Source organism: Barbatula barbatula, assembly GCF_947034865.1.
Source record: "Barbatula barbatula genome assembly, chromosome: 7".
NCBI classification, from domain to species: domain Eukaryota; kingdom Metazoa; phylum Chordata; class Actinopteri; order Cypriniformes; family Nemacheilidae; genus Barbatula; species Barbatula barbatula.
Genome location: NC_136770.1, coordinates 13,715,281 through 13,731,541, shown reverse-complemented (window position 1 = coordinate 13,731,541; position 16,261 = coordinate 13,715,281). Strand labels below are relative to the sequence as shown.

Below are 16,261 nucleotides of genomic sequence, written 5' to 3'. Positions count from 1 at the left end.
CCCGTGGAAACTGCTGTCAGTGCGCCACCACTGACCCAAAGACAGGACTTGGAAGGTTGGGTTCGCCAGCATAACCAGACTCTACAGAGAGTCTACAGACAGGTGGCAGCAAAAACAAGAGAAAGCAGAATGCGGGACAAGGTCAGGTATGATCAGAAAACAAAGAACCTCCCCTTGTTGCCCGGAGAGCGTGTGCTTTTGCGCAACTTCCGTCGCAGAGAACAAGGGAAATTGGCACCACACTGGCAGCCCCAACTCTACGTGGTTATTGACCAACTGCGTCCAGGTATGCCCGTTTTTCAGATCAAGCCTGAAGGAAAAGAAGGCCCCATCAGGACAATTCATCGTAATCACTTAAGGCTTTGCCTTTTCAACCCCCCTGAGGAGCCTCAACAAGCCCCAGAGACAGAAACTGTGAACCCCAATTATTTGAATGCCTGGCGTCCTGGGCCTCTTTTGCCATTAACCCTGGTGCCCATAGCATGTGCCCCTCCTGCAGTTCCAATGGAAGATGACCCAGTAGCGCCTATTGTGGGACCTGAGCCAGGAGATGGATCACCCCTGCGTAGGTCCCAGAGACAAAATAGGGGTAGGCCCCCGGACAGGTATGGACACTGACTTTGTCGGGACGACAACTGTTAAAGGGGGGAGGAGTGTCATGTGATATACAAGTGGAGCAGTGTGATTGATGGGTAACTTTACTTTATTTTGGGAATTTTTACTGATTTATATATATAGTGATTTTCCTCTTATTTTTGTATTGGTTTGCTGTGTTTTTCTTGATGTTTGTGGTTGATTGGTTTATTATATTGTTTGCTGTGATTGCTGGACATTTAATAGTACTGTTTCCCTCTATCACAAACTGTAACGATCAACACTGATTGACACACCTGAAAACCCTGATCATGCAGCGATTTCATTGGCCAGCTGATCAGACCATTCCAAATAAATAGGAGGCTAGATCTCTTACCACGGGAAAAAACGCTCTGGACGGACGGATGTGCTGAGTGCTGCTGTGGACTGGCTTGGCAATTGTATTCCCCCTCAGCGTTGTGGCTGACTGGAAAACCTGTGCTTTGGTGGAGCTGACTCACAGAGCTCACAGTGTCAACGCTCACAAAACCTCAGGCTAAAGGGAAGTGGTCTTTTCTCCCACACTGATGTGTGTATTGTTTTTAGTATTGAGCTGAAGACCCATTCTAGTTGTTGCTTATTTTTGTGAAGGTGCCAGGTCCGGTGGAGCAGCAGATACGGCATGATTGTTGATGGACCCACGTGAAGTGCAAGGAAGCAACAACACGTTATCTATTCAAAGCCCTGCTGACAGAGGAAACACTGAGCTAAATCCACTGGACGGGACTGGATTTGGGTATTGTTCACCCTGGGACAGAACATTGGACAAACCCTGATTTTATTGTTTCCCTGGGTCTTTGAGATGTCATTTTAAGATTGTCATTTTAAAGTTAACTTATAAAAATAATAAACACTATTTATATATATATTTCTTGTGTCGTTCTCGCTGTGTTGGTGTGGCCGGAAGTCTAAATTTGATTTATATTTAACAGACTTTTAATCTGTTACACATACATACACAATACACACACTCAAACAAATACACACAGATATACACATGCTCACATCTTCTCTTTAATATATGTATGTGTTTATACAGTCTACTTTTTTAGGTGAAGAAAGCATGTTTCACCTTCTGACCACCAGGACCACGAGCTCCTTGGAAGCCAGTGGAACCTCGCTCTCCAGGCTCGCCTCTCAGACCCTATTAAATTTACAGAGAGAAAAAAACTAATGAAATCTCCGGAATGCAATCAGATTAAATGGGCGGAAAAATTAGAGTTTTCAGTCTCCTGTTTGTTCCCTGATTAAAAGACAGAAGTAATCTCCCCTTGAAGAGCTCAAAACTGTGCGGAAAATGAGAAGCTATTAAGTCTTCAATTATGTCTTAACATTTCGATATGGACTCAATCATTTCAAAAGGTCTATACCCGTACTACCTCTGATGTTAAAGAAAAACTAAACGCGAATGATACAGTAGTTGATATCTAACTGAAACATTAGATGGGGGTCTTCATTCAAAGATAAACACACTCACCTGTTCACCTGGTGGTCCTTCCTGTCCTTTTGCACCTTTGTCACCCTGTGTACCTTTAGGTCCTCGGTCTCCCTGTGGTGAACATGCGGTCAATAAAAGTGATTACTTCCCATCGACCCAAAGTCTTTATCCCGTTGCTTCCTCACTGGTTAGCAATCTATAGACCCTTGAGCAGGTCACACATGAATGCTTTATTCCTCCTTCTCACAGCCGTATGTTCTCAGAAGATAATAGAGCCCACCAGCCATCCAACCTTTATTATCTGCCTTGAATCTTTCCTAGGGTGGCCCAATATCGCAAAAAGCACTTAAATACATGACACAGCTTAAAGTAAAATGTGACTTACCGTTTCTCCTTTAATTCCCTTCTCCCCTGGAGGACCCCCCACCAGCAGAGTTTCTCCCTTGAGGATTCAAAATCAAATTACAGCAACATTATAACCCATTACATATTTTAATACAATATTAAACACTGTATAGCAGAAATATGTCAAAATACAAGAACCCTTCTGCCAGTCACAATCTTGCTCTAATGACTGGCTTAACCTACATAGTTTTGCTTCTACACACAAAGAAAATTAATTCATCATTTTAGTTAAAAACATGCATTTATAATTCAAGATTCATCATCACCTTTTCCCCTCTAATTCCTGGAGCACCTTGATCCCCCTGTGAAATTAGATAAATGAATTCTTAATCAATGCAAATGCATGTATTTCAGGACAGCTGTGTTTTGTCTGCAGAGTATAGGTCTTTGCACATACAGTCCAAAAATGTATGCGTTTTTTCATACTAGACGCTCGTTTGTACGGCATCTCTGAATGGTCAAAACACCTCTCAAAATACTTGCAACGGATGGGAAGACACAGAAAATCGACCCCAGTCTGAATTTTATTATGAAGGATGAAAATATCGGAGGCTGTGTCTAAATGTGATTGACACAACGTGAGGTCGTATTAACTTTTAACGTGCAGAAATTTTGGACACAAATTTTGGACTCAATGTGCAATGGCCTTTAGGGACAGCATGAGAGATGCAAAAGCGTTTGACAAGTGACACACACCTTATCTCCTCTGTTGCCTTTGGTGCCTAGAGGACCCTGTCAGCGGGACAGACAGATGAGAAGAGGAACAATCAGCTTTGCCTGAATGTTTGAATGCATGTGTGTGTGTGGACGGAAGATGTGTGGCACCGCGAGAGGCCCTGACCCATAATGGCTTTGAAATTGAAGTGAGTGGGAGATGAACACATCATAGCCCTGAATATAAAGCGTGACGAATACAAACGCTAAGTTCGTACATCTTGCACTCTCCCTGCATCGACTCTCTCCCATGGGTCAATGTGGATGAGGGCTCAATGTCTCTGATCAACAGACATTTTTGTGACTGACGTTACCATGTACAGAAAACAGGATGTGGCTGGGTACAAAATGAGTGTGTGCTGATTGTTGTGAACAAGTATATTTACAGTAGTGCCTCTTTCTCCATCTAGTCCAGCCCTTCCTTCTTCTCCCTATGAATATTAGAGATACGTGCAACATCAGACACTCTGATATACATCCATGCAAATGCTTATAGTACGGTTGGTGGTCAAGGACATTACCCGAGGCCCTGGGTCGCCTCTCTCTCCTCTGGCACCTGGCACTCCTACACCAGTTTCACCCTGAATGTGACAAAGACATGCAAACAGAAGAAGGTGAGAAAATTAATTTGTCATTCAAGCACATATTATTCTATGGCAGGGAATAGATACACTTAAAAACATCACAATCTTGTACTTTTACCAGAAGTAAAACTCACCAAGCAAATAAGTGTCACAGAATGCTCCAGAAATAAATCTTACAACATAATTTACAGGTTAAATATGCAATATTTGTTAACCTTATCACCCTTTAGTCCTGCAACACCTGGAGTACCCTAACATAAAGATAAAGACACCAATTAATACCAAAATAAGAAATATCTACATGAAAAATGCTTAAAAACGTTTTATTTAACCATGTTTGTAACTTACAGGGGGTCCAGGTAGTCCAGCACCTCCTGGTGTTCCAGGGTTTCCTGCTTTGCCTATAAATCCTTGAAGACCCTTAAACAGAAAACAAGGTAACAGTTAAATTGCAACTAACTGGAAAAAGCAAATGTACTGTACCTACACAAAACTCAGCAAAACAAACCGTTGATTTTATTTAAAACCGTGACTTTTATCATCCATGGACGGATTCTGCATTGTACAGTATATGTGATGTAACTAACCCTTTCTCCTGTAAGTCCAGAGGGTCCTGGCTGACCTGCTTCCCCCCTTTGCCCAGCCAGTCCTGGGGTCCCATCTAAACCACGTGGCCCTGGAGGACCCGGAGGACCTGGAAGGCCAGGATCACCCTACAGTAGAAAAAAAAACTTTATTTATAAACTGTACATACTATATTTTTACCCTCTCTAGAGTTTGTTCAGGCTTTTCAAAGAAAACAATAAAGAAGAAAATTAAGTGTAAAGAGTACAAAAGCAACGTTAATGCAGAAGTTAATATAATATCTGCAGTCTCCTAGTGAGCAAGCAAAACTTAAACTTCAATGATGAATAAATGGAGAAAAACATTTCGGGACAAACCAAGCTGAACCGGGTGGGCCAGTTCTCCTCTGACATATTACAGCTGCACTCAGTGACTTTTGAGTAATAGTTACTGAGTAAATGTTTATGATTAATAGGGAGTTTATAAGTACATTTTATTACTAACAGGAAGTGCCTATTATTAGTGGTTTCATTTAATTTACAGAAATTCGTTTTCAGGTTGTTGTGGGTGTTTTCAATTTTATTTTTCTTTGACATACTAGAAATGTTTTTAGACTAAAAAGGCAACTCATGTAGTTGAGTTAAAAAAATAATTGTCGATGACCTTTAATCCAACAGGTCCAGGCTGTCCTCGAGGTCCATCCATCCCCACACCAGCCTCTCCTTTGACTCCTTTAGGCCCTGATGGTCCTCTCGCTCCCTGGAAAAATTGTGCCACAGAGTCTTTCAAAGATACATGCATTAAAGTGTAGATGAAATAGATGGTCTAATGGTGCCGGTCGTTCTGTGTCTTAAATGAATGCAGGTACTTACATTCTCCCCAGGATCTCCAGGATCACCTGTTGCTCCCTGCGAGCAAGTAAACACATTATGATTCCATTTCTACAGTATTTGTACAGCTGTATGTTTGTGAGTCCTTTATAATACCTTTAATACTCACTTTGTCTCCTTTGATACCTGCTGGACCCTTGTCTCCCTTCGGGCCCTGAAACACAAAATAGGCATGATTTACGTAATAACCACACAAACAAATTTGCAGAAGGGCTGTAGACATATCTGAAGCAAATACATCTTCAAATATCAAAATAAATAGATGGATGCAAAGAGATTGAAACAAATGAGTAAAACTTATAAAACCTACCGGTAATCCGGTAAGACCTCTTTCTCCAATAGTTCCCGGCAATGTCAGACCAGGAGGCCCCTTAAACAATGAGTCAAAATATGAGCTAACAATGCTGTATATTCATGCCAAAAGAACAGTATTACCCCTACAACATATTTACTATAATATAAATCATAGTTGTGTGCATCCACTTGACTCAAGGGAACTGATACTTTACTCTACTGCACTGAAAGGATCCATCAGTTCATGTGTCAAAGAACATTCTATCCGGGAACATGCTGTATATTTTATTCCAAATATTATAAAGATCCTATCATAAGTGAAAGAGCGGATGGCAGATTAGTTACTGCTGGAAGTGTTCTGCTGAGGAGTCAAGGCAGGTGATGGATTTTCCCTGTGGCATTTATTGTGCTAATAGGCCACAGTAGTTGACTTCCCTCTCCTGTCACAGATTTACTGATCATTGATGGCGAAATATATATGGAGGATTTACAGAGCACATCAGTGGTAACATCTCAGGCTTGCAATTCAGCAGATTTATTTACCAATTTACCAGAAACAGACGTGAAAACATGTTAAGCACAATGGCATGTTGTCAAATTAGTACAAACAAAAATTTAGAATAATTAAAGTTAGGAAAATTACAAAGAAAAGGAGATTACCGTAATGCACACTGGAAAACTATGGGACATGTTTCCATAAGAGCTCAAATTTAACAATAATATAATATTCACAGTATTATGGATAACATGAATATGAAATATTTATATCTTAATATGTATTCTATTCATCTTTTTTTTCCATTATAAACAAAAATATGAGCCAAAATTATTTTCTGCTTCAGATTCTGTCCAGCTACTGAGTTTGCCTGAACAATTCATTTATAAAAGGTTTTAAAATCAAATTACATTTTGTTCCAGCACAGCAGTGGTCTAACTGTAATGTGTACTCTCTAATAATTGAAGCAACATAACAAGTTTAATTTGTTTTAAAGAAACAGACTAACAAAAAACAGTTTAAAAAAACACATACTATATGGAAAGGAAACAAATAAATCCAAACTTAGTATGCACAAACATACCTGAAGATCATCCACAGTAGTCATTAAGTATTAGAGTCAAATAAAAGAACGCATCTCTGCTTGGGTATTACAGATTTGTTTACTGCAATACATTGTGCTGCTTTCAAGTTGCCATTTGACAACACAGTAGATCTCTAGAAGACCTCACTTGGTATGTACGGAAATAACATTATGTTTGCTTTAAATACAATTATCTGCCATGCAGGTGAGACAGGTTGATCTTTGCAGTGTTCCCTATAAGGTAACCATAGCAACAACTCACCAGCTCACCCTTCTTTCCAGGGGGTCCGACGACAGACTGCAGCACACAGTGGAAATTAAAGAAGATGAAAAAACGAAACAGAATGAGAATTAAAAGCATTGTGCCAATCAAACCCCGCATTACGTGCAAATCCACACATGGAGATGCACACATAAGCAGAAATACACACCGGTCCTGGTGGGCCGCTGTCACCTTGCTCTCCTTTAAGTCCCGGAGGGCCAATGGGTCCAGCAATACCCTGCAAAGAAGAGACACAAATAATAAATAATATAAAAAACAGGACAGACTGGTGAGGTATACAACGAACAGGAACAAATGAAGCAGAAGATGATGAAATTAACACCTGTTTTCTTTATAAATGTCAAGGGCGTCTGAATGCTCACCTGTTTCCCTGGTAACCCCGGCAGACCATCTTTCCCAGGAGCACCATCTCTCCCTGGGACACCAGGTTTGCCCCCCTCTCCCTGATAATTTTTAAAGATAGCCTTGTTACTCAAATGCAAGTCAAATATATCATGACCATGTAAATGAAAAAGGACTAGAACAATTAGAAAACTTAATTATAATGTTTATGTGAAAACATTCAAAACACTTAAAAAAAGACATTTGGTTCTCAATATGGGAGTCGCCAGATTACACCAAGGGGGGGGCACTTTTATGACATTTTAAGAAATATTGACTCAGTCATAAAATCTGTGTAAACAAACATCAGACAAATAAACTTTATTTAGCCTGCCACCTAATTGTTTTCAAAACAAGGCTGAGAGGGATTAAAGTACAGAGCGCTGAATTGCCTTGCATAGGTTTGTACTGGGATGGCATCTGTTTGACCATCAAAACACAAAATGAAAACTATTTTCAAAAATTTCCACAGGACTAGAAGAGGACTATAGAACCTATATGAAACGCCACTGAGCCTTGTATAACAACCTCAAGCGGCGCGACCCTGACCGGCCTAGGCGAGTCACGGGTGAGCACAGCCGCGATCTTCCAGTGAAAAAAGTAAAGCAGCACGTGAATAAGGGCGAGGGCTCTTACCAACGGCCATCACAGGCGGATGCCTTCCTACTCTAGATACGAGATGGCAGCCTGGCACCGTGAGGGACACTGGGGAGCGCAGGAACCTTGAGAGAGGAGAGGCGCCACATCCTAGCGAGGGGGAGGTGAAATGTGGAAATTACACACACAGTCTCGCCAAATGGGGAGAACTCATGGGAGAATGGTGCACGACCCCTACAGGGGTGCACAGAACGGTGGAGTCCATCACAGGGAACCAAGGGTGAGGAATACGTCAGACATTGGATGACCCAATGGGTGAGTCACTACATGTGGAGCATCAGCTAAAGTAAACAGGGGTTCACCTTGAAAGGAAAACTCGCCTCTACCTAGCTTTGGTATATGAGCCGCTCCGCCTGGCTCGTAACCAGAATGGATGCTTAGTGATGGAATGCCTGTACTTCATCCAGATGGCCGTTCCAGGTCTTACTAAGCTCCTCATGCACTTCTGGGAAAAATGTCACCGGCCGAGCACGGCTTGGAGTCTCGCTGTCCAACCGCGAGAATTGGGGGAGGGGCTGTGCACTGTAACCCAATACTTGCGTCGGCCCAAGAGAGCATGGTTGACATCTCAACGTCCTAATTGTTTTGCACCCACGAGCACAATGGGACATGCTGCGCTGGAGAAATATGCACATTTAGACATTTCTGTTTACTGCCGAGATGCCCAGGGAAGGGACAATCCACTGCACCATCTCGTACATTTATAGAAATATTTGTAGTAGGAAGAACAAAAGGTGAATGAAAGCAGCACGCCACCTTCGTTTTATACTCGGATATTCGGGGGGGGGGTCCGGCATGCAAATTTCATTCTGGTCAGACAGAGATGATAGGTTCTGAAGTCAAACCACATTCTGTCGACATAACGTCGAGAGACATACAGAAAGGGAACCTATTATCTCTAATCGTACTTTTAAAAGGCCAATGAACTTGGCGAATGCTTTGTGCATGCCAATCTCCGCCCGTACATATGGCTATAAAAGAAGATGGTGAGACCATTCATTCAGCTTTGTGCTGAGGAACCTGGTCCCTGCAGCGGACGGCGAAGCGATGTGGGACCGTGAGGGACACAACGTCTCATTCCCTCCATCAGGGAACAGAGGTTACAATCGTAACTGATACATTCTCTGTCTGTCAGGCTCTCAATGTTGTGTTGACAGAATTGGGTCCCTTTAAGAAACGCCACGGCGCTGAGCTGTGACACAGCATTTAACGGAGTGACATTGACTGACCTGGGCATGGCGGCTTCCGCGATATCATAACCTTCAAGTGGGTGTATTAAGGTGTCACCTTGAGCATGTACAATGATGAGAGGCTCTTACGATTGGCCGAAAGGCATCTATGTGGATACTGTATACCTGCATTGTCTCACCAGTGGGGAGAACTCCCATAAAAATGGCGTCCACGATGCAGTGCGCCAGTCTCTGTTTGGAGACAGCCCGCCCCTTCTGCTGACCTCCAAAGCAGACAAAGAGCTGGTCAGAGCTTCTGAAGCTCAGCGTGCGCTCCAAGTAGAGGCGTAGGGTGTACTGGACCCAATACGGTAGAGGTTAGGTCTTCCACCCAAGGGGGAGTGCCTTCAGGTTCACCACCTGGTTCCAGAAAGAAGTGGCAGGAACTTTGGGCACATAGCCAGGCCTGGGTCCAGGTGAGAGTCACCCGGCCTGAACTCAAGGCACTCGTTGGACACAGAGAGTGCATGCAGATCCCCTACCTTCTAGATGGAGGCCAACTCCACAAGCAGAGCAGTCTTCATTGTGAGATGAGGCAGACTGGCTTCAAACAGCAGACGAAGGGCGACTGCAACACCTTTATCGACATGTGCTTTCAGTACGGACATGTCTGGTCAGCAAACACTGCCTCAGCATGCTAGTGACCTAAGCATGTGATTTAGGCCTCATGCCCATCAGAGTGGAGGGTGAGCCGGTCGCATCCAAGAACACAGCGGCTCTACATGTCATGAGACCATGCACGCTGTGAGAGAGGAATTTGGCTCTTTTAGGCCCCTCAGCCACTGCTGAAATGCCAAGGAGAAAGTTGCATGACGAGGGAGAAGAATCCGCTTATCTGTACTGTAAGTCCAGCAGTACCTTTCGTCTTGATAGAAAGAAGTAGCTCAGCATAAATAGAATGCCTTGCAGATTCCTAAGAACAAAAGCTGAATGAATGGGCAATCCATCTTGCTTTATACCCGTATGTACGGGGTGGAGTCAAGTTCATTGGCCTTCTTAAAGTATGATCAGAGATGATAGGTTCTCAAGTTCAAACCCCATTCTGGCGACACAATGTCAAGAGACCAACAGAAAGGGAACATGGGGTTTTTAAATGAGAAGGGTCTTAAAACCTAATTTTGAGATAAACATAGTACATTTTGTGTATAAAATTGGTTTTGGGCATTAGCCTTTTGCTAATAGCTGATTTCTGATAGTGTCAACATATGGCTAAAACACTAATCTAGTGTTACAATATGATATTTATGATAACAAGTTTACATCTACATTTCTAATTTAAATAATCCATGTTTTCCTTAACTTCACAAGTTTCCATAGCACAGTGAGCTATGTATTTTTTGTATTTGGTGGCTGAATGGCATTGCAGTGTAATGCAGAGCTGTGGACCTTTATCACTCTCAGCCTCATATTAAAAATCAACATGGCGGCAGGCTGGATATGGTCTTTAAGGATAACGACCAACAGAGTTTATATTCAATCATTGTGTAAATTATTATGTTTCTGCCTTATTAAAATTCAGTTTTATCATGAATTTTCTTTGGGGAAACACAACAGGGTGGATCCTACAAATGGGGGACCTTATGTTAAAAATATGAGAACCACTGTTTTAGAAATTATATTTACTGTAAGTTTTAATATATCATTCTGAGATCTACACTATGCAACACATTAATATACTACATGGATTTTTCTCTGCATAATTTGCAAGAATACAAATTAACCAATTTCCTGAGAACAACCCAAGCAGGCAGTCATTCAGTCTGGATATACAATGCATCACATTAACATATATTATTGTTACTGTCACCAAGTACAATAAATCTTCCTGTAAATAATAGGGTGCAATGATACCTGCTAGCTATGACTATAGTTAGAAATCAAGCATCGCGTTAGTTCAGGCAGGTCACATCAGTTTAGATTGCTCCAGCTGACAGTCAGCTGTTCTGACATGCACCAATCCTAACCCGACACACACCACAGCGCAGCATTTAAATTCCCATTCATTTCCGCATCACAGTCTTGCCAGTAACTCACCGGATCCCCCCCTCCATCCCCAACTTCACCTCATTTACTAAATAAAATCTGCGGTTCAGTGATTATGCGTTTGTGTATCACATGTATGTATTTCATGGTTCTGTTCCATACCCAGGGGGGTTTCGACTCTCTGATCTCCCTACCCTGTCCAGGAAACCGTGCCGGACGGGCGTGTGGAGTCGGCCCAGAACAGAACCATACCCCCAAAACCAAATAGATGCTTATACTATTCAATAAAATATTTTTTTCAAACATAAGTGGTCCTGACTGAAATGTTTACAAGCACATAATTTAGAATTAAACAGGGTCATATGTTTTGAAAGAGAACTCGCGACATGTAGTATATATACATTTCAATCGAGTTGAAAAAAGGGGTCTGTAACAATGAATAACTACTACCTTGTGTAACCCCCTATTTACGATTAGGGTTGAATAGTTTGGGAAATTAAAATTTGTTGACCACTAATATTAACTAATTTGACACAATCTTCCATGGCAGTCCCACGATGTCAGCTCATGGCAGATATAAGTACATTATAAAAAAAGGACATTAAAACTTTCCCATTGGAAAAAACATCTTCCATAAAATATTCAGTAACAAAAGGGCACCCTATCCAGAGAATGATGCAAGTTGCAATGTGCTACTTTTTTTCCTGGGGTTAGGTGACTTGTTCAAGGGCACAAACCAGCAATCTTCTTATTACTAGCTGTAAGCTTTATTCACTGCAGCGCACAGTGGGTGTTTGGAACGCGTGCTGAACACAGTGTTTGTCTGGTATATTTACTCACCACTTGTCCTGGAAGCCCAGAGGGTCCTTGTGGTCCCTGCAAACAAAAGAAAAAAACACTTTATGACTACTGCAAAAATAAGAATGGCAAGGTCAAAAGAAGGACACTACCTATCAAAACAAGAAATTCTATATTAAGCATGTGCATGTGCTATCTGTAAAGTTTACACGATTTCGAAATACAGGGCAAACTAAAGACTTTAAGAACCAAAGATGATGGAGACACAGAGGGATAAACAGAGCGTGAAGAAGCTTTAAGCCGTGACTTCTGTGAAGAGACAGAGGTCAAATTCCTCTGTGCTGTTGGGACTATTCCAATATTGTTCTATCATCTTACTATGGCTCCTGGAGTGCCTGCAGATCCAGGTATCCCTCTGACGCCCTGAGGTCCAGGAGGGCCCTTGAGAAGTGAAGAAAAAAAGAGTACCATTAATAGACTCTCATGGGTTAGTTATATAACTTCAAAACACACTGTTGCGAATTAATCTGCCTGCAGGAAAACGTTGGCTACTCAGCTGAAAAACTTACTTGGACTCCAATGCCTGGCTCTCCTGAGTCACCCTAAAAGTGACAAACGACAAATATGTATGCATAAATGTATGTACACACTTTTAACATTTGATATACGGTATATGTAAGCTCAAAGATGAAGATTAAATGTCCGTTCCCACTGATCTGAGAAACAGTGAGAAGAGTTTGTCGGATAGAGACAAAAAGCAAATGAGGATGAAACAACAAACATTGTGTTAACTATAACAGCTGAATTCCTGTAGAGCGTGGCGCAATAGGGCAATGGTTGAAATATTTATGGACACAACATACAGATGAAAAAATTATTCTGTAACTTGAATGCATTGTTAGTCACTCTGGATCAAGGCATTTCCCAAATGCATAAAGGGAAATATCACACTACTATCACAGAGCACTAACCTTCACACCAGGTGCCCCTGGGGGTCCATTTCCACCCATAGGACCCTAAAACAAAGAACAACACCTAAAGTTAGAAACAGGGTTTTAAATATATATATATACAATGAATAAACATTAAACCTAATGTACATACAGTCGGTCCTCTTATTCCTGGTTCACCCGGATTCCCCTGTGCAAAAAAAAAGGTTTGCTCTGAACAGACTGACATTAATTAAAGCTTGATTCACTTAAGACAGTATAAGGTGTCTTTAAATACTGCATACTTGCATAAGAAATAAAAGCATTTTATATGAGGTACTTCTTAAAGGTACCTCCTTATAATTGCATCTGCAATGAATCATAGTGTAATATGCAAGTACAAAGTAGTTAAAACCTCTTAAAGTGAGTTCACCCAAAAACTGAAATTCTGTCATCATTTACTCACCTTTTTTGACATTTCAAACATTTATGACTTTCTTTCTTCTGCAGGACACAAAAGAAGATACAGTTTTTTAAACAATGTTGGTAACTGAACAGCACTGGCCCCCATTTCCTTATATTGCATGGACATAAAACCATTGCAAGTGAACTGGGGCAAGTTAACAACATTCTTCAAAATATCTTCTTTTGTGTTCTGCGGAAAAGTAAATGATTTAGTATAAGTAAATGATGACTTTTTATAACTTTAAAATGAAATCAGACAACATTTATACCATGCACACAGACAAACATATGCAGACATAAACAGCACACACAGCTCTTAACGGACAGACACACTGTAAACTTTGACAAGGACAGCCCAAAAGACCTTATAACAAAAGATAAATACATGAACCTTTATCGTAAACACTCACTACACAGAAACACTTAAGACTTACGTTTCTAAACAGACACAAATATTATTATCAAACAAACACACATACAAGCATACAAACATACAGTAAACAAAACACACACAAACTTTATACACACAGAAATGCCCCCACCCTCTTCCATTACAAGCAAAGCAGCCAACAGTTCCAGCCACAGAAAACCTACCGGTCTGCCCAGCACTCCTGGGAACCCAGGCAAGCCCTACAGAGAGAAGGAGGAAAGAACAGAGAGAGCAGAGAAATGATGGTCCATAGGATGAAAAGAAACAGAATGAGTGGAAGAAAGTGGGATTACAAAAAAAAAGAGGAGAAAGAAGAGAGGAGACAGGGTGGTTAGCTGATAGAAGCGGTGCTGCGTTTGTTACTGTTGTGTGATTGATCTATGGAGCCTCAGGCAGAGAAAGTGCTCACAGCAAGGCCTAGTGCTCGCAGCGAATCCCCAGGTTTTCCTACAGCAGCAAGCCCAAGAGAGGCTGCCGTTCTGGGTTACTGTTACTCACAAGTAGGCCTGGTGGACCGGCTGGTCCCTTGAAACCCTGCTCCAGAGGAGAATAAATAATAATGCGTGAGTGAGAGACAAAACTCTCCTCCTCCCAAACTAAACTACTCTCCAAAAATTTTTTATCCCAGATATTTAATTTTCATTTACTGCCATAAATTCAACGTAAAAGTCAACATTTGAAATTCAAATCACGTTCAGTTCACATGAATGAATTAAATAAATGTTAACTGAAGAATTATAATTATTCCTATATAACATGAATTATTCATGAATGCATTAACTGTACTCTTTTTAGTAACTAATCAACACTTTTAAATTATAAAGTTTTTATAAATATTGTAAATAATTATATTAATATAAACACCAACTTTGTACTTGCTTTTTATGACTGGTGCTGACAGGAAGCACCAGAAAGTTCACTGTATGGGCGGTTTCACAGTATTTACTTACAGAATAAAGCTACATTCAGTAATTACAGCATATATATCCCCATTGACTATACACTTGACCTCATTCCGACAGAAAACTTTAGTTTACTAATGATAGCAAACTGGTCATACAGCCCTATGCAAATTTAAATCACAGGGTTTCCAATGAGAACACAGACTCACCATTCTTTAGTCATCTTAGGGCCTATGGCATCTTATAGTTAAATACATTTTTCGAGTCTTTATCCGCAAGTATGAGCAACAGTTATAATTATTGTTACCTTAACAAGCACCAAAAAAAACCCAACTCACAATAATTATAAAAATAAAAACATTGAAACAACAGCGTCAATATTCATCATGAAGCCAATAAAAGCTTTCAAAAGCCATTACATTAAATATACAGTCAATATTATAAACTGACAAGATAGCTGGTAATAACTAGCTTCTTACTGGCTTTCCATCCTGCCCTGGCTTTCCTGGCTCACCCGGAATTCCCTAGAATGAGAAAAATAAATTAAAAATGTTTATTGTTTAAAATAAAAGACAATAAGTTATTCAAATAAAATCAGTATAAAGATACTGTTAACTTACTGGGGAGCCATCTTTCCCGGCCTCACCACTTCCTCCTTTTTCTCCTTTCTCCCCACGAGCACCTGTATAACCCTGAGAGCAACACAGGACAACTTGTCAAATTACAGTCAGGAAGATACCATATAGCAACACCCCAAAATGCTCTAGTCTAGGCAGTTATAAATTCCTTGAAAATCTTACCCGTTCTCCAGGAGGTCCAGAAGGTCCAACTGGACCCGGCTCTCCTCTAATGCCTTGTTGACCGGGAAGACCCCTCTGACCAGGCAACCCATTCTGAGTGGTGGCAGCATCCCCCTGAGATAGACAGTCACACAAAATCAATACATTTGAACATACACAATGCAAACAAAGATATTCCACATATGTTTTTTACCTTTGGTCCAGGAGACCCCACTGAGCCAGGTAATCCAGCGATACCCTTAAAGAGAGGCAGTCAAGCATTAACCCCTGTTTAATGTTCATGATTTTGTTCTTCAGTCAATGTTTTTGTTAAAGATCGGGTATCATGCTATGTCATGCATTCTGACATGTCTACACCAGAGGCAACAGGCACGATGCAACACGACAAACATTCTGGCCGATTGCTTTGACAATAGCCAATGGTTGAGACTGGTCCTGTTTACATATTCATCCAACGTAATTTGCATCCCACTGCACTGAAATATTCGTACAGCAGAATCTCTATTTTATAATTTTGATCATACACACTCTTCGAATATAGGACTTATGCAATACTACTGTATATGCGGCCTGTAATACGCAATACAGCCATAAAAAGTATGTAGAAATACAGATTTCACTTTATCTTACGTTTTTGTAATGTACTTCTCTTAAATCACATTTATGAAAATTTAGATTTTTGTAAAAAGAACTACAAACGAAAACTATATGATATGGGTTAAAAACATGTTTTTCTTGAATTAATATAAATGTGTGAGGTCAAAAAGATAATTAATTGTCTAATTTTTATTAGAAGAAAATGT

The 16,261-nt window shown here is 40.8% G+C and overlaps 1 protein-coding gene across 1 annotated transcript in view; it reads right to left on the bottom strand.

The window, feature by feature from the left end:
• The window catches only part of col7a1 (collagen, type VII, alpha 1), a 62,539-nt gene that overhangs the window by 7,734 nt on the left and 38,544 nt on the right, over positions 1–16,261 (bottom strand). The window contains exons 76-102 of the mRNA XM_079460174.1: positions 15,652–15,696; positions 15,459–15,572; positions 15,279–15,350; positions 15,138–15,182; positions 14,255–14,290; positions 13,037–13,072; positions 12,904–12,948; positions 12,502–12,534; positions 12,311–12,373; positions 11,975–12,010; positions 7,247–7,327; positions 7,033–7,101; positions 6,864–6,899; positions 5,539–5,598; positions 5,338–5,382; positions 5,211–5,246; positions 5,002–5,097; positions 4,362–4,487; positions 4,123–4,194; positions 3,990–4,025; positions 3,712–3,771; positions 3,577–3,621; positions 3,173–3,208; positions 2,743–2,778; positions 2,457–2,513; positions 2,111–2,182; positions 1,706–1,777 (exon numbers count right to left, since the gene is read on the bottom strand). Of these exons, the coding sequence (XP_079316300.1) occupies positions 1,706–1,777; positions 2,111–2,182; positions 2,457–2,513; positions 2,743–2,778; positions 3,173–3,208; positions 3,577–3,621; positions 3,712–3,771; positions 3,990–4,025; positions 4,123–4,194; positions 4,362–4,487; positions 5,002–5,097; positions 5,211–5,246; positions 5,338–5,382; positions 5,539–5,598; positions 6,864–6,899; positions 7,033–7,101; positions 7,247–7,327; positions 11,975–12,010; positions 12,311–12,373; positions 12,502–12,534; positions 12,904–12,948; positions 13,037–13,072; positions 14,255–14,290; positions 15,138–15,182; positions 15,279–15,350; positions 15,459–15,572; positions 15,652–15,696 (1,560 nt within the window). The remainder of the gene's footprint in view (positions 1–1,705; positions 1,778–2,110; positions 2,183–2,456; positions 2,514–2,742; positions 2,779–3,172; positions 3,209–3,576; positions 3,622–3,711; positions 3,772–3,989; positions 4,026–4,122; positions 4,195–4,361; positions 4,488–5,001; positions 5,098–5,210; positions 5,247–5,337; positions 5,383–5,538; positions 5,599–6,863; positions 6,900–7,032; positions 7,102–7,246; positions 7,328–11,974; positions 12,011–12,310; positions 12,374–12,501; positions 12,535–12,903; positions 12,949–13,036; positions 13,073–14,254; positions 14,291–15,137; positions 15,183–15,278; positions 15,351–15,458; positions 15,573–15,651; positions 15,697–16,261) is intronic.